General features: G+C 38.4%; 1 protein-coding gene and 1 pseudogene across 2 annotated transcripts; both read left to right on the plus strand.

Annotated features, from left to right (window-relative positions):
* Nucleotides 1-1,937: 1,937 nt before the first annotated feature.
* Nucleotides 1,938-13,903, plus strand: LOC112926202 (cilia- and flagella-associated protein 44-like; annotated as a pseudogene).
* Nucleotides 13,738-18,609, plus strand: DNAJC19 (DnaJ heat shock protein family (Hsp40) member C19). Of its 2 annotated transcripts, none has more exons than XM_026007224.2 (6): nucleotides 13,738-13,946; nucleotides 14,749-14,800; nucleotides 14,883-14,956; nucleotides 16,075-16,154; nucleotides 17,004-17,074; nucleotides 18,453-18,609. In XM_026007224.2, exons 1-6 carry the CDS (start codon nucleotides 13,944-13,946, stop codon nucleotides 18,521-18,523), a joined length of 351 nt encoding a protein of 116 aa, XP_025863009.1. In that variant the 5' UTR covers nucleotides 13,738-13,943; the 3' UTR covers nucleotides 18,524-18,609. The 2 variants fall into 2 exon arrangements, with proteins under 2 accessions (XP_025863009.1, XP_025863008.1); XM_026007223.2 differs by lacking the exon at nucleotides 18,453-18,609 and adding an exon at nucleotides 17,883-18,299 and having other exon boundaries at nucleotides 13,764-13,946.
* Nucleotides 18,610-23,945: the final 5,336 nt, after the last annotated feature.

Genomic DNA, 23,945 nt, shown 5'->3' on the forward strand with positions numbered 1-23,945 from the left:
TGTCCACAGGTTGAGCTCACACCCATGGGGATAAAAATCACAGAGCAGGTGAACACCAGTGCCTGGGCATCTTGGGAACTTAGAATTTGATTTACCACAGTGTGGACTGCAGGGAGACAGAGATCATAAACGAACAGGAAAACCTTGAATGGACAGATAGTAACTGGAAAAGAGGAATACAGCAGAATCCCCAGAATGGTAGCAAGAGGAAAAAGAGCTGAGCAAACAGCACTGGGGGAACTGGGAGAGCTAAGAGCTTTGTCTGGCAATGGATTTTGTGTGAGGCAGACAGTAAGGAAGAGCTACTATAAAAAAAAAAAAAAAAAAAGAACTTAAGGAAAATCTTAATAGAAGAAGGGAAGTTCTTAATATTAAGAACTTAGTCCCTCTTCAAATATTTTCTTCCAGAGATTGCCATAAATGTCTTCATTTCTTTCAACAAATTGTATGTGTAGCTATTTTTGTTTCTTATTTTTATGTTTTGCTCCACTATTGTTCATATCAGTACAACGGACTCAAAATAAAACCACATGCGCCAACATAACTTTGATTACACTGGAAAGATCAGGCTTAGGACTCAAATAGACCTTAAATCAAATCTTTAGTCCTTCACTTACTGGCTAAGTTAGCTTTTTAACCACCACTTATTACTCACTATGTGCCTATGCTAACTGATGTTGCTTATTTAGTGGGTGATCAAGATACTACCTCTGGTAGACTGCTTTATCTCCTATAATCTGGTTAAGTGACAGCTGTGATCACCAGCCAATCCAAATTGACAATAAAATAACTAAACACAGTTTATTTCTTCATTAAATTCCTAAAGGATAAATTTCCCACTGTCCCTATGGTTGTACATATTAAAGAGGATATCTATAACTGCCTAAAGTATATGTTAAATGTCAGCTTCAAGTATTATAATTTTTATTATTTCTTCCACCATAGGAAACCAAGTAGCAAATATCAACTCATGATCTGAAAAACAGAAAAGTACAGTTGAGAAATGTTAGAAGGGGAGCTCATATTAAGATCATGCTTCCCAGCAGAGACTGCAAAAGCACCTCTGGGGCTGAGGCTGCCATTTATCTTGTCCACAGATGTTTTCTCAGAGCTCTGCATATAATAAGTGCTCAATGAATACAATATTGAATAAATGAAAACAATATGCTATGTCTAAATATCAGTTGTATTTTGGTGTACAATGGCCTTATTAAGGGGTCCAGCTTCAGAGTAGAGGTGGGAAACCTACCTGTCAGGAAGTCAAGGGCTGGAAGAGCTTGGAAAGGTTGAGAAATAAATTACGTTCCTGCTGGAAGATACTGTAACTGATTCATTCATTTCATAAACATCCTTTAGCTACTTCCTATGTCCAGATATTATAATTGATAGATGTTAAGTATAGGAGACATGATTACAACTGTCAAGAATCTTCAGTTCAGTAGAAAAAATACTTGTATACCAATAATTTCTATACAAGGCTAGATGTGGTAAGTGGCATGTGTAACACAAACAAAATTGTACAGGAGTTCAGAGAAAGGAGAAATCGCTTTAGACTGTGGATTAGCTAACTAAGGCCCATGAGCCATTAAATTCATCCTGTGACTTGTTTTTGTCAAGGCCCATGAGCTAAAGATAGTTTTCACATTTTGATAAAACAAAGAATAAATAGACTATATGTGTCCTACAGAGCCTAATTTTAATATCTGTTCCTTTACATAAAGTTGTGGACACCTGTTCACAATGAACAAAGAAGAATAAACAAAGATGGCTTTACAGAAGGCACATTTGATCTGGGCCTTTAACTAAGGGACAGAGATGGGATGGGAAAAAGGCACCTGGAATAGAGAGAATGAGTGAAAGCCTTGAGTGAAATCCCAGGGCAGTGAGCTTCAGGGACATCTGGAGAATGATGGTGACAAATCCTATTTGGCAGGACTATGAAGCTTACAAAGGGAGAAGTGGAAGAGTCTAGAATGGCTGCCTGTGTTGGGTGGGCTAAGGAAGTTGACTTTGCAGTAACCAAGGATATCACACTCCATATCATGGAGTTTTTGCAATCGTCTCTATTCAAGGACTCTAATGAGAAGAGTGAAGATGATTTTTCACAAAAAGATGATTTTCTCATTACCACAGTAATGAGATTTTTATGACAATTAGCCAAGAACAAACTCTGTGTTTCATTCTGGCCACCAAATAATTTATGATGACAACATGTATTCTCTTAACTTCAGCCTAAGTCAAACTGAAACTCCCAAACGGGTGCCTAAAGACACCTTGTTTTATTACATCGCATCTCCTCCATCATCTACCTCCCTGAAAATGTGATTTAAAATGGGACTTCAGACAGACCCTCCAGTGTAGCTTTGTTTCACATGACACTATGTTATTAATGCATGACACTATATTATTAATAATATTCACCAACAAGTCTCAGACCCACTATTTCACCCTCATTTAGTGGCAATCTTCTGCAATCAAATAATTGTGCTTGTCTGTCTGGCCCAAGCACAAGGTGCACTTTCACAGACTGTTCTGTTGGTCAGTTCCATTTGCTGACAGCTCAGCAGGGAGGGCTTGATTTAGTCAGTGCATAAAGCTGCTATATACAAGTGGAACCCTGGCTAAAGAAGGGGGAAAAAGAACTGAGAAACACAACAGAAAAAGACACGCAAAGATGAAATGAAATGGAGGGTTGACTGGAAAATCTCCACTTGGAAAAAAGGCGCTAGAAGCTACCCCAACTTCCAAGTCCCCCGAATCCCAAGCACCTCAATTTTCCTTCCTTACAGACTGAAAGCAGAGCCTTCTCCACAAAGACATGCCTCCTAAGGCATGTCCAAGTGACATGCTGTCACTCTGGTCAGACATACTTCAGTTCTCTGACTGGCCCTCTACTCATACTCCAGACTAATAAGGACAAGGGTTCTTGTAATTAAAAATCCAAGTGGGAAGTCAGATTACAACAGATACAGTGAGGAAAAAAATGAAACTTGAGAAAAGGGGAGAGAAAAATCACAGAAGAAATAGTTATAAACTAAAAAAAGAAAAAGAAAGAAAGAAGAAAGAAAGAAAAGAAAAAAAAAGAAAAGAAAAGAAAAGAAAAGAAAAGAAAAGAAACAGTTATAAATTATTTTATAGTAGCCCAAGGCAGGGTGGGCTCAGCTGAGGTTGACTGCAGCCTTCCCTCTACTTCCTCACTGTCCTAGGTCTTCATAGGATTCCTGCCTGGGCCTGTCCTTGGTCCCTCTTGCTCCAAATCTCTTTTTTCTGTACCCCATTAAAGTATTCCTTTTATTACTTATAACCCCAAAAGAATCTGTTAAAATACTTCACAGAGAAGCTGTTCAGTATGATCATCTACCAAGAGCATTCATATCCAAACAGGGGACAACAGTATGAATTCCCAATGGTAGACTGTAAGGTCATGGCAGGATCACTGGAGGAAAGGAGGGAAGGAATAGGATAAACAGAGGTGGAATGAAGGAGGAAAGGAAGAAAATATTTACTGAGTGCCATTTAGTTTTACATATTTCATTATGTGAGCTGCCCACACAAGACCCCTTAGACTAAATGGTTGTTAGTCGGGAAGTTCAACTCCATTAATCCAGATCTGAGAAAATTCCTAAAAGCAACAGTCAGGAACTACAGAGAAAGGCAATTCTGTGACCCTCTCATTGCTCATCTTATTACCCTAACATTATACACATCCAGAAAGCAGACAAGAAGTGTGGGCAGGTACTGACTCTGTCAGGGCTTTAGAAGTCAGTCAACCAACCACTCTGAGGCCCTGTGTTTTCACTAATAAAGCAAAGCTATTGGGGGAAAAAAATGGTCTCTACACTTTCTTCTCATTGTTAAGTTATATACTTTATTAATATTATTTAATTAATATTAAAAATTATTAATTTAAATCATTAATATTAACTATACGATTAAAGATTAAATTATGTGATTCAATGAATTTTGTCAAATTTTCCCCTCTATAAGGTCATTCATTTAGCAGATAAAGATGCTTTTATTTCTTCCATTTAAAAAGAAAGAGGGACCAAAAAAAGAAAAAAAGAAAGAGGGACACCTGGGTGGCTCAGTGGTTGGGTGTCTGCCTTTGGCTCAGGTCATGATCCCATGGGGGTTCTGGGATCGAGTCCCACAGCAGGCTCCCTATGGAGAGCTTCTCCCTCTGTCTGTGTTTCTGCCTCTCTCTCTCTGTGTGTCTCTCATGAATAAATAAAATCTTTAAAAACAAACAAACAAAAAACAAAACAGAATCATAGCCACTCAAAGAAACCCAGAACTTCTCTAGCTCAGGGTAAAATCCACAGAGGATATGACAGGAAATTGATGGAATAAAGATTTCTGTTAATGGTTCCTTTTTCTCCTCTTCGCCCTGGAATTCCTTTTTTCCATCTTTTCCTATCTCTGCTGCTAGATGCTTCCTCCTTTCCTTCTTTTCCTTCTCCTTTGACTCTGTTTCTTTCTCTTTTATATCAATCTCAGAATCTTAGATTTGACACTTGAGAAATGGAAACATTTTATGTACATGTCTTTGATTTCATAGGAATCAACATCATGATCTTCTTCTTACTTTTTTTTCTCTTCTTACTTTTTTTTAAATATTTTATTTATTTATTAAAGTGAGCATGAGCAAGGGGGAGGGGTAGAAGGAGAAGGAGAAGCAGATTCCCCACTAAACAGGAAGCCCTAGTTCTGCTCTATATCCCAGAGGAACATATAAGGTTAGGAGGCTCTCTAATCTGCTGGCTTGGGGTTGATTTATGTCCATGATCAGAAGATCAGAAGGTAGAATAGTGAGTTAAATCTGTTCATTTCTCCATCTTCATTCCTGGAGGTTGCCACAGGCAGATTGAGTTTGTACACTGAAAAATACAGGTTCTGTTTCATGTGTGTGTTCAGGTAATTAGTCCCATTCCTTGCTCCTTCAGGTCTAAGAACAGTAATGACTCCTTTGGCCCCAGCGGCCTTACTATACTCAGGACATGTGGCCATCATTTGTGAATTTCTCTTAATCTTGTGTGTACCTTTGTAAACAGTTCCTTTATTAAATTCTCAGTTACTCCATTTGGGTATAGTTTCCATTGGTTTCCAGCATGGATAATGACTATTATAAGAAGCTACTGCTATAATTCAACTAGGAGCTGATGATAACAGTGGAAATGGAAAGACGTGCTGGACTCCTGCTATATGCTGAAGAAAGAATTGATAGAATTTGCTGATGGAGGAAATGTAATGTGTGAGTAAAAGAAAGGATTCAAAAGTGACTCACTCCAAAGCTATAGGCTTGAGCAGCTGGAAGGATGGAGTTGCCACTTGCTGGGACTGGAAAGACTTCAGGAAGAACAAGCCAGGGAACATTTATCATGTTAAATTTGAACTTAGATATCATCTAGGTATCTAAGGAGTGTTTCAGATAGGCATTTGGAAGTACAAGTCTAACGTCAAGAGAGAGGTCTGGGAGTCATCAGTCTAAAGATAGTCTTCAAGGCTATGGAACAAATGAAATCATCCATTGCCTGAGTGGAGAGAGAGGGGGGAATAAGGAATGTCTTAGGGTGAGAGAGATCACAGTGGGAGAAGGAAAAGCAGAGTCCTCAATCCTCAGACTCCTGATGCTAGGCTCCATCCCAAGACCTCAAAATCATGACTAGAGCTGAAGGCAGACACGTAACCGACTGAGCCACACAGGTGCCACTGTTTTTGTTTCTTTTTATTTTTTTAAAAGATTTGATTTACTTATTCATGAGAGACACAGAGAAAGACTCAGAAACATAGGCAGAGGGAGAAGCAGGCTGCATGCAGGGAGCCCGACGTGGGACTCTATCCCGGGTTTCCAGGATCATGCCCTGGACTGAAGGCGGTGCTAAACCGCTGAGCCACCGGGGCTGCCCGATTCTGGTTTTTTGTATCATTGTGAGTTCCCCACATATGACAAGAGCAGTGATATCACAGAAAAGAAAGATGAACATTCTGATTTTCTTCTTGAAGATACAGAGGATAATCCCATCCAAACTATCACATTTGGCATTAACCAATATTGATGTTTGGTGGAATGCAAAATGGAAAATTTTGAGTCTGTATCAAAAGCCAGAATAATCCATTGACAAATATAGTAGACTACTGGCACTTAAATATGCTTGGAATAGGCATTAATATTTTTGTTTTCACTACTTTTTCTGAATTTGAACGAAATTGAAGCCATCAACGTTAAAGTGCTGTCTTCCAGGTTGGGAACTGAAGCCAATTCCAGAAAATATGGAAGATCCCAAAGCCTAAAGTACTGAGAATGTCAGAAGAAAAAGACAACATGACAAGTTAATGAAAGAAGTGAAGGAATAAAGGCTGGGAAGAGAGAACAGCTCAAAGCTTTAAGGAATAAATTTTGGAAACTCCTATAAATGAATGACAAATTGCCAAAGCATATGCAGTTTAAACAAACAGATCTTGATCTAGATTCCCAAATTCAAGCTGAGATTATCAGAAAAACAGCTTAGAAAATTCAACAAGTGGAAAAGGAATGAGTTTGGAAAGAAGAAAATATCAACTTGGCCTCATGAAGCTACAGAGTGATTTGTTAGAAAACGATATTGTTGTGGTTCATGCCATCCAAAGTAACCACAAGATATCAAGTTTGTGAAGTAACCGAAGTAACCACAAGATATCCTCAAGTTTGTGAAGCCTTCTAAGTGCTCCAAGTCAAAATGAGCAAGTTAGAGAGAAGAACAAGCAATTTGGAGAGATTTGAAAAAGAGACAGGAGTAGCAGTATGCCAGAAGAATCAATTACAGAAAAAGGGAAAAATTTTCTACCTAAAACCCTGAGTGAAATTATGGTGGAAAATCAAATTAAGAAAAGAAAGAAACAGGGCAGCCCTGGTGGCGCAGCGGATTAGCGCCGCCTGCAGTCTAGGGTGTGATCCTGGAGACCCTGGATCGAGTCCCACGTCGGGCTCTCTGCATGGTGCCTGCTTCTCCCTGCCTGTGCTTCTGCCTCTCTCTCTCTCTGTGTCTCTATGAATAAATAAATAAACAAACAAACAAATAAATAAATAATCTTTAAAAAAAAAGGAAGAAACATATTAAAAGCTTAAATGGGCCCAATTTAAGATTCAGCAGTGAAAAAAATAAAGGAAGAAACTGTATAAGAATAAGTCTGATGATGACTATGACGATCTCAAAGATAGCTGGAGCCATCAAAGAGGCCCAGTTGTATACGGGAGACTTCAATATGAAGACAGCCTCAGACTATAAGATACCTCAACATATGAGAATAAATACCACCAAGAAGAAAGAGAAACTGGGACACCTAGACTCCATAGCCCATTCAAAGGAAAAGCACACAAACAGGTGCATCCTCTCTCTTCAAGACCCAACAGTGGCTGGTAATACATCAAGGTAATATCATCAAGGTAATACAGTGACTGGTACAAGAACTGAAGAGCATTCAGTCAATTCTTAACATGTCCAGGCATACGCCTATTACCCAAATCCCCCTGATATACCCAGGAGAAGTTCCAGAAAAGAGATCTCAGTATGATGAGGAAACTCTCCTTGTTTTAAGCAACAGCAGATAGAGTCAGGATGAAAAGGCAGGGTCTTGTAGGCTCAGATGCAGGAGTCCTCAGACTGTCTTCTGGAAAGAACACTGATCTGACAACATGAGATTCATTGTCAGGTCATCAAAGGCATTAACACTCAGCCTAGATCTCCAAAGTTAATGGAATTTGCAAAAGCAAATCCAACTGATGTGAACCTGGAGATCACAAAAAGGGATGAGATTTAACACTTATACGTTCAACAGTATTTGACCAGCAGGATCAAAGAACTAACTGTCACTTTTGATGCAGAACTCTATCTCCCAAGGAATCAGAAAATGAATCTAGATACTCAGATAAAATTATCTTACCTGCACCATGTCACATTATTTCAAGAAATGCTTCTCCTCAAGAATTTTGAAAAACAGGAGAACATACTTCAAGAGTATGTTAATTCATTAGACAGAAAGGAATTAGACATGCAATGGAAAATGAATGAAACTCTTAAAGAGAAGGAAGACAAAAAGAATGAAATTGACAAACTCCAGGACACCCCCCCCCCAAAAGGCACCCTATACGGGCTTCCAAGCTGCCACTGGAGAAAACAATACATTTGGCAATTTCCTCAAGAAGGTCTTAAAGAGGATTAAGTGGAGGAAGAAAAAAGGAGGTTGAAGGAGATGCTGATGAAGTTGTGGAAAGTGATGAATCACATGAAGATCCAGCTAGGAGAGTGATAAGGAAGAATATGAATCTCATGATGAGGTTTTTGATGATTCTATTTGCCCAACAAATTGTGATATGGGTCTTTCAGAACTGGCCCTTCAACTTTAAGAGAAAAGACTGGACATAGAGGAGGGCTTAGTTGAAGAAAATAAAATTATAATAACCTCAAAAAAGAATACGATACACTATCCAAAAAAGTAAAAATAAAAATAAATAAAAATTTAAAAAAGTAAAAATTGTGGCAACTATCCTGAACACAGTGAAGGAGGCCCTAGGCTTTTACAATGAGAGATGCACCAGTGGTTGAATGACCTGCTGGTTGTGAATCCACTCAAGCTCCACTTGAGAGAGCACATAGAATTAGGAGAAATACTTAATGATCTTCCTGGAACCTTGTTTTTTTCTAACCATTCCTTGGGTTGGATGCAAGAACAAATCGTATGACTCCATGAGGAAAATTCCAAGCAACAAAAATTTAACAAAGAATGTTGGAAGAGATACAAACAGCTTATCAAAGAAGAGAGATGGTAAAAAAGGTAAGCAAAATGGAAGAAACAGTTTGTCAACTAATGATCAGCAAGTCTGGCTGTGTGATGGACTTAGAAGCCTTTCAGACATGAATACAACCTTGAAGAGCTAAAGATCAAGAAACTCTGATAGAAATTATTGAACGCAAAGGAAGATATGGTAGGAAAAGTTTGTTGAGGTGCAATGGGAGCTGATGACAAAGATAAAGGAACACACCAAAAAGCTTCATCAGATGAATGATTTATGTATCAAAAGGAGGTAATTGATTGTTTTGGATACACTACAAAACTACCAGGGCAATGGCTTCCAGGGGCCTAGGAAAGCAGATATTGTGGCAAGAGAGAAGGTCATAGAACTGATCCAAGTCCAGGCAGAAAAGATGAAGAGGGTGCACTTATGTATTAGAAAGGTGGTCTTATCCTCTCCACCCATTCAGCTTCTGCAAGAGAAAAAGATGAAATCCATGCATGGGCCTTTAAGTTTGCTTTTTTCTCAAATCCATCCAAGATTTCTGGCATATATACAAGAAGATCTGTTTCCTTGCCACCTACAACAATCCTGTTACTATAAAGTGAACTTACCTAAAAGTCTAAGACCAGATTCAGTTAAATAGTTTTAATAATTTTTCTCCAATTGGGTTATCTTGGAACTGACTGTAGTACCCAACATCTATTTCTTATTGAACTGAACCATTTTAGATCCGTTTGGATCCCACTGGATTGAATGTGGAGTCTTAGAAGGATGTCTATCAAAACTGCAAGAAAGCATCTGTAATAGATCATATTTTAGGAAATTTGTCCCTTGGTTATCTGACTGTTTAGCCACTGGCAAGACAAACTAAATTGCTAAATCATTTAGCAATCTGTGAGAAAACTTGCATTTTTTTAATCCTTGGAAAATAAACTCTGATGTTAATATTCTTGAAAGGGCAAAAAAGAAAAGCACAATCCCAAGGGAGAGGAAGTAAGTAAAAACTCAAACAAATCAGCCATCAAAAGAGAAAGGGACAAACCAGGGGTGGAGGCCAAGCAGCCCTAATTCCTTGGAGTTGGTTATTTGTGGCTGAAGATGGATTTAGGTCCATTAGAGAGACATATTGAATACCTACAAAACAATACAACAGAACTCATCTTTGTGAGAAGACACAGAGGAATACATTTTCTTTGTATCTATTGGGTTGACAGAATAATTTATATAATAATAATAATAATAATAATAATAAATTTTAGGCTCCTCTCATTGGAGCCTAAAAATTGAAATCAATAATGAGACTCTGGAGTTGTGGGGACTGGTTTGAGAATTATAACCTGAGCTAGAAAGGGCTAAATTAGAGAAGATGGGGTTGAAGAGATAAGCTGAAAATAATATGCTCTCTGGGCAGTTATGCAGTTATGTTATTTATATACTATCTGCTTCCCATATATTATCTAATTTAATTCTTAAAACAATGCAATGAAGTACTAGTATTATGTTGACTTTACAGAGGAGGAAACAAATTATGTAAACTATTCTTTTATTGAACATTTATTTCCTGTTTCTTTCTATGCTGAATTAAACATTCATTTCATATTCTTGAAAAGCACAAATTATTCTACCAACAATATCTTAGAACAAGAAATGCAAATTAGAATCCTGACATTGTTAATTTTGTGTAGAGTAGTTATTTGAGAGTTAAGGATGCAGGACATGCACACAGCAGAGTGGTTTGTTTTGGACTGGCAGATACCCAGTTTCCTACTCTGGTTTCAGCAAACTCCTCAGCTCTGAATGGAGCAGAGGAGTGTGTTTCAACATATTGGCTAATGAGGCTTTTCTCTGAAGATGTTTGCACCTCTACCAGTATTCTAAGTATTCCCTAAGTTCTCATGTCCTACATCACTTTTTTTTCAGGTTCTCATCAAGTCATTTGTTGTTTTCAATATAGATCTATGGGATGCCTGGGTGGCTCAGGGGTTGAGCATTTGCCTTCAGCTCAGGGCATGATCCTGGAATCCTGGTATCGAGTCCCACATTGGGCTCCCTGCATGGAGCCTGCTTCTCCCTCTGCCTGTGTCTCTGCCTCTCTCTGTCTCTCATGAATAAATAAACAAAATCTTAAAAAAATAATAATATAGATCTAGAAGTAAAGGCAGGTTACACCACTCTGAGAGATCATCTCTAACAATCATTTTTGATTGTGCATAACATTTTAAACTAGTTCGAAAGTGTCATTTTCATTTTGGGGTAAGTGGTCATGGGAATTCATGGCTATATCCACCTAAGAATGATATCACTGATACCTGGATTCATATTAGTAATAGAACATAGCACATTAGATTGAGAGCTCTATGGGTCCATATTAAGCTACTCCACTGAGCTGTCCCAGAATATAAGTTGTCCCAGAAGGAAAGGTGAAGACAGGCAATAGAACATCAATGTAGAAAGTGACTCAGCAATGTCAATTCTTCCTAACCTGATGAGGTTGCTGATCTGTCCCCCAAATTATATAAGACTTGTTTCCTTCAAAGATTCTTGTATATTCCTATTAACAGGTCTGAACAGTTTGTACCTATTACTGTAAACCTCTGGTATAGTAACTTCTCTATTGGAGAGTCTTTGCCACTTTTTCTGCTACATGCCCTAAAGCTCTACCTAAACTATGTTTACCCTTCAGGGCACCTGAGTGGCTCAGTGGGGTTGAGCATCTGCCTTTGGCTCAGACTGTGATCCCAGGCTCCTGGGATTGAATCTCACATCGGGTTCCTGCAGGGAGCCTGCTTCTCTCTCTGCCTGTGTCTCTGACTCTCTGTCACTCTCATGAATATTTTAAAGAAATAAATCTTAAAAAGAAACAACAACAACTACGTTTGGCTTTTAAGCACTTAAAAAATGTGCTAATCATAAAAAATAATAATAAATTAAAAATACACATTAAATTCAATGTGTATTTGTGTGTGCATGTATGGGTACTTCTGTGTGTTAAGTATGTATTTGTTCTCAGGGTCACAATGTAAAATGTATTTTTTACAAACAGTTATGTTCAAAATGTATTTGAAAGGCACAGTGCAAGAACACTTGTCTCTACTCTCACTTTCAAGAAGTGACTTACCTTCTGGCAAATTTGGGAGAAGAAATTGAGCAGAGTCCTTTCTCATTCTCTTGTCCCTATTGTCTTCTCTTACTCTCTATAATAAATAATGGCCCCCAAGGATATCAGGTCCTAAAGCCAGGAACCTGTAAATAATAATTTATGTGGCAAAGTCTTTGCAGATATGATTAAGCTAAGGATTTTGAGATGGGGAGATTATCCCAGATTATAGGATTGGGCCCTAAATACAATCATATGCATCTTTTAAAAGGGAGGAAAAAGAGATTCAATGTGAAGACAGAGTAGAAAGTGATTTCAAGATACTGACCTTCCTTGAAGATTGAAGTGATGCAGCCACAAGTCAAGGAATGCTAGCAGTCATCAGAAGCTAGAAGAAGCAAGGAATAATTATCCATTCATCAGTGTATAGAAATTTCAAAAACTTACTTTTAAAGGTTCTTTCCATGTCCTTAGTGGGAATGGAAAAGATTACCAGACTTACATCCATGAGTGAGATATCATGAGAATTGGGAAGGCCTCTGCAAACCAATTTGTACTTCAACATGCCTCATTATGATAATGGCCAACACATTAAGTGATGATTACATGCAGAGCATATTATGTACATAATTCTTTACCCTCACAAAAATTTGGTGAGGTAGTCATCATTACCCTTGTTTTACAAATGAGAAAACTCAGAAACAACTTATCCAAAGTCATACAACTAGTGACAGAACTGGGTTGTACATCTATTTTGATTTGCCTCCAAAAACAAGAGCCCTGTCCACTTCAAGTGTCTCTCTGTGTTACTTATCCTTGGCTTCCTGAGGCTGGGCTACCTCATGTTAACCTGTTCCTTAAGCAAGCTGTATGGTGTAGTTTGTATATACCAAAAAATATACAGAATAAAAGAATCTTTATGTGACGCGTAATTCTTTACAGAATACATTTATTGGTTGACAATAAATTACATCACAAAAATCGCAGGGCTAGAAGAATTCTTAAAGATCCAAATGCAGAACCTTTTTAAAGATGGGGAAAACTAGGCCAACAAATTTGCATGCATCTCTAATATGCAACCAATTCATCGAAGCAGAATTTCATTGCAACATAAACTGATTTCTAATACTTCAGTAAGTTCTAACTGGAAAGTAACTCCAAATTTACTTGATCATCCAAACACTGTAAAACTTCCTTTCTTTCCTCTTCTCAAGCATTTATTATTATTTAGGGGATATATGAGACTGATGCTAGTTTTCGAGGAAAGGGAGAGAACTTTGAAATAGCCCTTTTCGGTTGTGCGGATTTGGGGACCCCGTGTTCAGAATATTAACTGTCTCTGAAGTGAAAAATTCCGCTCTACAAAACAAAACCCCAGATATTTATTTACACGAGGTCAAGTCACAAATTAAAAATCCTTTTTAAATAAGAAAAAAAAAAGCTACTGAGCAGCCCTGAAACACAATGTGGTTTGTTGTTTTGGTTTTGGAGGCGGGGGGCGGGGCGGGGGGACATATTCTCGTTTGCTGTACCGGCTTGCCACATATTTGGCTTCGAGGTGGAACTGTCGTGGCATATTTGAGGATGTTCATTACCCTTGACAATTAAAAACAAAATGAAAGGCGAATGCACGTGCTGAAAAGGGGGGTGGGGGAGCGTTCTGAGTAAGGCTACACCGTATTCGTCGTCGCCCTTCCGCATCAATACCTTCCCCGACAGGAGTCTCCAAGCCCCTTCCGCCTGGTAGCCAAGGGCAAAACGGAGAAGCCCCAGCTCCGAGCCCGAGGAAGGAGGCGGCCCGCCCGCCGCCAGCCAATCTCCAGGCGACTTCTGCACCTGCCCACTGCTCCAGCGACCTTTCCCCTCTGGCCCTCCGCGGGCCCCGTTTACGACAGTTTTCCGGCCTGTTGGCGGCCCGGCTGCCGTCTTTCCTGACGCGCCGCTGGCGGGGCGGTTTGCGTCCGCCGCTGGCGGGGCCGCTTGGCTGTCGGGTAGGAGCGTGCGAGCTGGCTGCGGCCTTTGGGCTGGGATGAGCCGCGCTCTCGGTGGAGGCCGCGGAGCCGAGCCGGAGCCATGGTGAGTGCGGCCTGCCGGTCTCCTGAGCGGTCTCGGGCCCGGGCCTCGCGACCTGAGGTCGCGACCTCGGAGGAAAAGAGCCGAGGTTTTCTTCCCCCTTGCGACTCTAGGCTGGAGACGTAGGGCCCCGGACAGCCACACCTTCTGGGACACAATCCCTCTAGGGCCTTTATGGTCTTCTGTGGCCCTTCCGCCAGGGGCTCCGGTCTCGGCCCATCGGCCCCGAGGCTCCGAGATTAGTGGAAACGCGTTTGATTGTCGCTGCTCTTCGCCCGGCGCAGCCTCGCGACCTTCCTTAGTGTGTCCTTCCCCTGGACTCCGGCCGACGCGTCTCTTCTCGGGCCCAGAACACATTGGGGATTCTGCGCGGGGACCGGGAGACGCCACAGGGTCGAAGGCGCTTCGGCCCACGTTTTGACGTTGAAGCGTGTTGTCAGAATTCTGCGGTGACCTCACATCGTGCTTTCTCCAGCAGAAATGTTACTTCCTTCGTTCTTGATTGAACATCAGTGTGGTTTCGTTTGCCCAGAGATGAGAGGTGTTCAGTTCCACTGTCGTAAAAGTAAATAAGCAAATCCACTCGCCCTTCTCTTTCACAGTTGAAAATCCCATAGCTTTACAATGAATTAGAGTCAAAAAGTTGCAGTCCTCCTGAGAGATCATGGGCAGACGATTTTCTTCCTCAAAGTTGTTTTCCCCTTTGAAGTAAAACTTGTAATGAGTTTGGGATGGGACGATAGGTACGCACAGGGAAAGGAGAGAATTCCAGAAGTAAATGATTCACTCTGCTTCCCCTTACCAGGCCAGTACCGTGGTAGCTGTTGGACTGACCATTGCTGCTGCGGGATTTGCAGGTTTGTTTATGGTTTGGGAGTCGAAGTGAAGTGTAGGGGAGGTTGGAGATTTTTTTAATTATTCTGTTGCTTTTGTTTGTAGGCCGTTATGTTTTGCAAGCCGTGAAACATGTGGAACCTCAAGTAAAACAAGTTTTTCAGAGTCTACCAAAATCTGTAAGACATGCTAAACATTTTTGCTAATTCTTTGCTGCCTATGTAGGAAGCTTAGAGTCACACTTGGAGAGGGTAAATTTCCAAACATCCATGAGGTTCTTAGTGCTTTGGGCCCCTTCTCTTGTCTCCCACAAACAGGGTTTAGAAGTTCTGAGGTTTGTGACAGAATTATGGCTAAGGTATTGAAATTTTAGTATCGTGAAAGTTAATAATCACTTTATTGTTTAGAGTACTTCAGTACCATTTGTCCAGATTCTTGCCTTCCCTCATTTGCTCTGCATGACCCACACAGGGATCTAAGGATCTGCAGTGTCTAGGGATCCTGTGTTGTGTGGCCCTGGCACTCCCCAAGGTACTTGGGTAGCACCAGAGTGAAGTAGGCTAAAGAGTATGACTGGATGTGATGTTTGGCTGTGACAGCTTGTTAGTATTTTTATTGCTGTAATTGAATGTGACAATATGGTGATGGTAGGCTTTACTAATATGATGTGGTAGCCTGGTTTTCTCAGTACATATCTTTTTTTTTTTTTTTTTAAGATTTTACTTATTCATGAGAGACACAGAGAGAGGCAGAGACACAGGCAAAGGGAGAAGCAGGCTCCTCTCAGGGAGCCGGATGTGGGACTCCATCCCAGGACCCTTGAATCATACCCTGGGCCGAAGGAAGAGGCTCAACCCTGAGCCACCCTGGCAACCCTCCATACATACCTTAAAAGTCTTGTTTTAGTAATTACCTTGACTCTCAGAATACCCTTGGACCACTCATCATAAAAGATCTCCAAATCCTTTTCTTGAAGCCCTTGTTTTTCTAACACATAATCATATTCTTAGGTCAGATTTTCACCTGTAACACAGCTAACTTGGAATAAGCTTCCCTTTATTCCCAGAATAACTGGCTATGAGGCACCTCTTCTGTCTTACATTTTTTAGAATTTTTCTGGAGGAAAAAATTGATGTTTAATATCATTAAAATACTGGTTGCTCCCTATAAAGCTAAAATGCCATAGTAGTTTTAAAGTTCTCTGAATTGTCTTAATTTTTCTGCTGTGAACATTTTCAACATTTTTTAGCAACTTTCCGTTTATTATCTATGTTTATGAATGCATTTCCTCTCTCAGGCCTTCAGTGGTGGCTATTATAGAGGTGGATTTGAACCCAAAATGACAAAAAGAGAAGCAGCACTAATACTAGGCGTAAGGTAAATAATTTCTAATATTTGTAATATTTTTCTACAACTCTGAGATATGAGCAAATATCCTTTTACTAAGAGTTATAATAGGGTTACATACATTGTAATATCTAAACACTCCCTGTAAAAGTCCAGTGAGAAGGCACACTAGCACATAAGGACTTTTTAATTCACTGAAGATTATTGTTCTTTATAACATTTTTTTTAAGATTTTATTTATTCATGACAGACACAGAGAGGCAGAGACACCGGCAGAGGGAGAAGCAGGCTCCATGCAGGGAGCCCGACGTGGGACTCAATCCCAGGTCCCCAGGATTACACCCTGGGCTGAAGGCGGTGCCAAACCACTAGGCCACCAGGGCTGCCCTATAACATTTTTCGTAGTGAAATTCTGCCTTCATTTTCAGATACTTAAACATGCTTTCCCTTTCAATAAAAGGACTTATATAATGATTAGAAAGTTCAAATAATCTTAAGATTTTATTTGAGAGAGAGCACGAGTTGGGGGAGAAGCAGAGGGAGAGAGACAAGCAGACACTGTGCTGAGCTCAGAGCCCAATGCAGGGCTGGATCCCAGCCTAACCCCAAGATCATGACTTGAACCAAATCAAAGGCAGACATTTAACCAACTAAGCCATCCAGGTGCCCCTCAACTAATTATAAAAATGCATTATTTTCCTAAGGAGCTATTTAGTTCTGTGATTCAGAATATTCATCATCCGTGTATGTTAGGGAAGAGGTTCCTAAACCACTTTTCATGTTGACTTCAGTTTCACAGTATCTTTAATTGGCCTTTATTTTTTTGATGTGATCCAGAAGTAGTCTGAAGTAAACTATACCTTTTTCTTTTTAAATTAGCCCTACTGCCAATAAAGGAAAAATAAGAGATGCTCATCGACGAATTATGCTTTTAAATCACCCAGACAAGGGTAAGTAGTCATTAAATTCTTGTTTTACATGTTTTTTTTAGTGACCAATTGTTACTAGTGGAATAATTTCATAAATTTAATTCTTGACTGTTTCAAGGAAATGCTTAAATCTATGTGTGAGCACCGTTGCCCAGGCTAGATCCATTTGTTTACCAGCTTCAAAATCAATGAAGCTGAAGATTTACTAGAAGGTCAAGCTAAAAAATGAAGTAAATGTGTGATGAATTTTAAGTTCTTGTTAGTTCTTTTATTAACTATTCTTTTATAACTATTAGTTTTATAACTTAACTATTCTTGTTAGTTCTTATATTCTTTTATTCTTAAAAGAATAAATTCTAAGTGAAAAATTTATAGTATAGTCTTATACTTAGTAGTTACTGTAATTTGAAAGTAATGATAAGCATTACCATTTTCTCATCTCCAATAGTGATAAAATGTAGCTTTTACTAGTCTAAATACTATTAATACTGTTTTGGGGTTGGGGGGTCTATATGAAAGGAAATGTTAAGTTTCAGTTAATGAAATGTCATTTTTTTCTATCCATTTAGACCTTGGAACTAGGGGTTACCTAGTTAGAAACCTGTATAATTTGATACATTTCTAAGCAGACCTGGCTGTGTCGAAAGCAAATAATTACTAGGAACACCCAAATCCATGTTCTACTGCTCAAAAAAGGATAGGCCTTTCATTAAGTTTGTGATTGTTTGGTACTAGACTGTCGTAGCCTACTTTACAAAATTTAGCTTGTTTTATTGGTGGGCTTCTGATAAAGTGTAGTTTAGAGCCTATAAAGTTCCGTTTCTCCAAGCTGCTTCTTGGGATGTTGATGCTTCCTGCTCTGAGAACTGCATTTTGAGAATCACTGCTCCAGTACAAAAAGCACCGGTAAGGAACATCATGAAGGCACAATAACAGGAAAAGAAAAAAAACTGAAGGACAGAGAAAGTACAAAGTATACTGGGGTCTTTCCAGCAAAGCTCACAAACCTCTTAAAACATCATGTTTTCAAAGTAACATAGTACAATAAATTCATGTTCATTTATAGGCTTGTAATCATAAATAGGTAACTTACATTATTTCAAGGTCACATGCGTTGGGGGCAGCTCTTATTTGTCACTTTAGTTTTTGAAGGTGCCATTTTTGTGGAATTCTTCCTCACATGAATTACTTCATTTCCCTTTGGTCAAATATATTTGACCATATACATTTGGTGATCTGGTTGCAGTGTCATGATTACTTTAAAAAGTCAAAATACGATTTCTGCTAGGTCCACCTCCCAGATAAGTAGTAGGGATCCTTGAAACAAGAGAATAGGTCTTCACCAAACAGAAATTGAAATGTCATATTATAACTATTCCTTTTTTCTTTCTTCCTATAGGAGGATCTCCTTATATAGCAGCCAAAATCAATGAAGCTAAAGATTTACTAGAAGGTCAAGCTAAAAAATGAAGTAAACGTGTGATGAATTTTAAGCTCTTGTTAGTTTATGTGTATGAGTGCTAGCTTTTTATAATAAAATGCCTCAAAGCTACAAATCTTAAAAATGATTTAACACAATCTAAACCAAAGCTTTGATAGAAGTTTCTTCTTAGAATTTGGAGATTTTAAATCAGATTATACAGAATATTTGGAGATTTAACATTCAGTGATTATGGATAAATACATTCCATTTGAATAGAAATAGACCTCCTCTGGCTTTGAAGGAGCCCCCAATTTAATGGGATACTGAAAAACTGGAAATTAAAACACAATATGATAAATTCTGCAGTGGAATTCGCACAGGTTGTTATAGGAGGGATTTATCTTATTGAGAGAAAACACACAGGTTTTAATAGGATGGGTTCTTATTGGGAGAAAAGGCTGCTCAAATTTGAGAAACCAACCTCACTGCTTAGATAAACCTTAAATCTTAAGAGTGAGTTTAGCCACAACTTTGACCCTTTAAGAAATACATCTAACTCTACACACATATATATGAATTAGAATTTAGATTTCATACCTTAAAAACTGTAAGATTTGACAGTAGAGGTCTTGTTTTTATCAAGAAGTATTTCATTGTATTGAACTAGCCACTTAAAGAAACTGACAGTTTATAAATTGGGTTTTGTTTTTTAAGTTTTTCCATTTGTTATGACCAAGCTTAAATACAATTAGCAAAACTAAAAACTGAAATCGCTCAATTATGAAAATATTCAGCTTGGGCTATTGGAAAATTTGTAAGCTCCTATTTAAATGACATTTGAGGGTAAACGGCTATTTGTCTAACAAACTATCGTAGGATTTTTTTTTTTTTTTTAATCGTAGGATCTTAACCAGAGGACCTGTATAAGAACACCTGAGGTAAAATAGTCTGTGGCCACCAGCAGGAATATTTTCTTTAGCTCTAAGATATTAATTTATACTATCATGTGAACTTTATGTCATGTTAAAAATTCTCATAAATGGAGAACACAAAACTTTCAAGGTCAGATCAAAATGGTGGTAATCCTATTTAGTATTGGAATGTGTTTACCTGCACTTCAGATTAGGGTTATATCCGCCTTCTCCGTTTCCTTAAAATCTGATCAATTCCACTTATGATTTAGAGTAGGAGAAAACACCAGCTTAAGGCAGCCATGGCTTTTATAAAGTTGGATAAATCTTTTTAGTTCTTTCTAGAGATAAGGGCTATAAAGGTTAATTTGTTACTCAAAGTAGTTTTGTTCTGTGAAGTTACTGGAACACTGAAATTAGCAAATACTGAACCATGTGTTCATAGGGGAATTAAGGTTCCTCTGAACCTCTGGGCCATGTTTTTATCAACCAGTCAATATATAGCTTTGTTTTAGCTGTGTTTCATATATAAAGACATTTATGTCGTTGATTCATTAACGTTAAACTTGCAGCCAACCCTAACACCTGTCATTACGTCACAACCTTCTTGTTTAGGACTTCACTAGGCTTGAGGGCCATCTTAAAGTCCCGAGTAAGCACAAAAATGTGAAAAACTTGGCATTAAATGCACCATAGAAGGGATGCTTCTTTACAGTATGGTAACGGAAACAAAGCAAGCATCACTTTGGGCATTGGGTGATATAAATTCTTCACCACTCTGCATGTCCCTGAGCAGGAAATTAACTTGGGTGTTAATTCTGGGGTTACAAATAAATTTTGACAAGTGAATTTGCAAACAAGGACTCTAATAACAGGATCAACTAAATTGGCTTACTAACCTTTTTTTTTTTTAACTAAATCAAGTTTTAAGAAAAGATACCAATTAAAACTTTTAAATTAGGGGCACCCAAGTGGCTCGGCATGATCCCCGATCCAGTCCCACATCAGGCTCCCCATGAGGATTCTGCTTCTCTGCCTTTCTCATGAATATAATGAAATCTTAAAAAAAAATTTTTTTTAAGTTACAACAAAGCAAATTTTTGAAAAACACATGGGAAGTGCGAGAACATGCCCACAGGCAATCAAGTATTAACTCTAAAAGGGCAAACTTCTATACTGGGTATGCTTATAGGTGTTTAATACAAATAGCATGCCTGTTTTAAGGCAAGTATTAAAACAATGAAAAAATGCTTTTAAAATAACACTAAAGCACAAGAGCACGTTTTTCTTTCATAGTCATCAGTTTTATTTCTTCTAGGTTTACCTTTTTTAAGTAGAAGAATCTACATCTCATTATAGAGTATGAAGCAAACCTACCATATTTTTCTTGGGAAAAAGTCACCTGTGTGAGGGTTCCTAATCATAGTGGGTAACTGATGCAAGTATGATCTGTATTAAGAGAGCCTCCATCTTTTAACTTTTTAACAAAATATGTATGTATAATGTTAACATTTATTGACTACTTACAGTGTACTAGGATTGTGCAGGTTTGGCAAGCAAGGAAACAATAGTGAGGTTAAGTAAGGCCCAAAACAGTATCTGGGTGACAAGGCTGGTCTTTCTCAAATCTAAAGTCCATTCTGTTAAGCTGTACTGTGATATCTGTCACTAATTTGATAACCAGGGATGGCTTGGTGTTTTTTTTTGTTTTGTTTTTGGTGGTAATGAAATTTGAATCTGGGAGCTGTCATTACTTTGCTTTGGGGCCATTTTATCAGTAGGCACTCAAGCCTTTTTTTTTTTAAGGGGGAGGGAGGTATGAACACAAGACACAGGAAGTGCAGGTTTCAAGTCAACTTAGGCAGTAATATCCAGGCAACTTTGAGTATACTACCTACATCCTTAGGCCTCTGCCTCTCCACATGTTAATAAGGACCAACTCAAAAAAAACAAAAAAACAAAAAAACACAGGTTCCTCTACATTTCATAGGTAGGGAAACAAAAAGAGCAAAGTATTTTGGAGGTTACACAGCTCATGAAACTACAAGCAAGCCCCGGGGGGTGTCTGATCCAATTTACTATGTTCATTTGTAACAGTTCTCTCTATATTGGTTGAATAGGTTACAGGGGAATTCCCACCCACAGTCTTAAATGTTAGATCTGGCATACTAGAGATTAGTTCCCCTACTTTGTCCCTTCCATTTTGCCTTCACTGCCTCTGGGTTGACATTACTAGAGGACACATGTGGCTTTGTAAAAAAACTCCTTTGCTGGTGATCAAAGTGGACTATGAGTGGTCCTGAAAGTTAAATCCTTTCCTACTTAGAATTTTAGGAAAATTCTCAACATACTTCCCAAATGATGGGAATACCTATGGAAGCATTAAAAAAAAAAAAAAAGTCCAATTATACAAATCAATATCCCAGAACGCCCAAACCATTCAAGAAACGAGAACTTGTATGAAACAGGTGGCATACTCATGCCTATATATTCTAATTCTACATATTGATAAGATTTTCTCTGCTAACCTTAACAGAAGCTTTGAAAAGGGTCTCAAAGGCAGGTAGAAAACCAATTGGAAAAAATCAGGTAACAAGCATCTTAACACAAAGGTAAAACCCTAAAAGCATGCTGAACTGTGCCACACTAAAAAGCTATATTCAGCCTATTGAAAATGTATGCCTACCTTAAAACCTTGCATCAGAAATAATTCTTTAAAAAATTCACTCAGGCAGAATGCTTCATTTAAAGAGTTGACAAGTGAGATTTTAAGTTTCCACACTGGCTGAATACAGAATTGTTTCAATGGGAGAACAAATATGATAGAAAAAATTTAAATTTGAAGTATAAAAACGTTATCTAAAATGCTTGAATGGGTTTTTGGTTATAAAAAGAATCCTGAACTGTGAGTAACCTTGAGTACCAGGAAACTTAAATGACCTAAGCTCTGCTTTTTGTCACTGGCACTGTTGTTCAGAGTACAGTGTGTCTGCTTATAGCCAAATGTTGCCTTAGCAACAGGATCTAGGAAGAGCTTCTATCCAGTGTTACAGATTATTCCTTACCCAATGAAAAGGTCCATGGTCTAGTGTTAAGGTATAATCTGAAATGTTAACATTTGCTGCTACTTTAGTACAGCTGCAATTAATGGAATTTCTCCAGTAATGTTTACATTTTTCTTTACAACCTGAAAAGGGCAGGTTCTAAAGTGAAACTCAACCAGGTCGAAGCAGCATTAGCTCCAGGCAACAATGTAAACTGGTTTGTCTACAAAAACTATGGGAAATATTTTCTAATACCAAAAAAATATGTATCTACTTTTGACAAGTTATTTTTTTTTGACAACTCAAGTTAAAAAAAAAAATACAAAACATTTGGAAAATATTCCTGTTAATTTCACCCCAGGAAAAACATACCAATCAGTGAAACACAAATTTGAGCTCTTCACTAGTATACTTAGTGAAGTACTAGTCCTGTAGCAGGACTCTGCATACAGTTTAGTTGTGAATGTCTGGTTTAGGTACATAGAAACTGCCAATTCTGTACACCAATACCTACAATTCCGAAATTATCAAAGAAACAGGCAAGTCAAATGGACTAGTGGAAAAATCCTCTTACAAAGAGTATAGCCTGCATTATAGTCCATACCTTATTTCAGTACTTGAAGTAGTGAATATAGAAGGTACAGAAGAATGTCAATTTAAGCAATCCACTAATAAACCCTTCTTTAAAAATTATTTCCTTAGTGTTAGGTACTTTCCTCATCAAGAAGGGATTTTTCTGGGTGTGTTAAAAGACTCTTGGATTTCTAGAGTAAATGATAATACTTAGAAATGTTTTGAGCAACACTGAGCCATAGGAAATTGTCACTGGGTCTAAAATTGCCAACTATTGACAATTTTGTATGGTTCAACATAATTTACTTATTTTCAACCAACAGTTGAGTTCAACTTCAAATTACTACCATTTGCCAAAGTTTATAGCAGACTATGATTGTTGCTTTATTACAGATCCTGAAAACCCAAATGTTATTAAAAGTTGTAATTACTATTCAAGAACACTTAAGAACTAAAAGTTTTAAAAAGGAGTCACCAAATTCACTATACCAGATATCCTTATAAAAGTTAACAGGGAGCCAAACCATAACACCAAAGATAAACTAAGTGAGGCTTCAACCAAACATCCTTTTGCATATTGAAATTTTGTCACTTATATCCAGTTCAAATCCAAGTTCTTTAAGGTCTTTCTAGAAAATCCAAGTGTAGGGCAGCCCATGTGGCTTAGTGGTTTAGCGGTTTAGCACCACCTTCAGCCCAGGGCATGATCCTGGAGGCCCGGGAACAAGTCCCACACATTGGGCTCCCTGCATGGAGCCTGCTTCTCCCTCTGCCTGTGTCTCTGCCTCTCTCTTGTGAATGAATAAATAAAATCTTTAAAAAAAAAAAGAAAGAAAAAGAAAATCCAAATGTAAAAATTTCCTTTACCCTCATTCCATTATCAATCTCCACCATCTGCCATAGGACTTACTGCATCATAGCTAGTTTTCCATTCATCTGCC

Source organism: Vulpes vulpes, chromosome 3 (genome assembly GCF_048418805.1).
Source record: "Vulpes vulpes isolate BD-2025 chromosome 3, VulVul3, whole genome shotgun sequence".
Lineage (NCBI taxonomy): Eukaryota > Metazoa > Chordata > Mammalia > Carnivora > Canidae > Vulpes > Vulpes vulpes.

Excerpts from the sequence above, each read along its gene's own strand:
- DNAJC19 (XM_026007223.2), top strand. Across the intron at positions 14,957-16,074 it reads TTCAGAGTCTACCAAAATCT|GCCTTCAGTGGTGGCTATTA; the intron begins GTAAGACATGCT and ends TTCCTCTCTCAG. Across the intron at positions 17,075-17,882 it reads TTTAAATCACCCAGACAAGG|CTGCTTCTTGGGATGTTGAT; the intron begins GTAAGTAGTCAT and ends CGTTTCTCCAAG.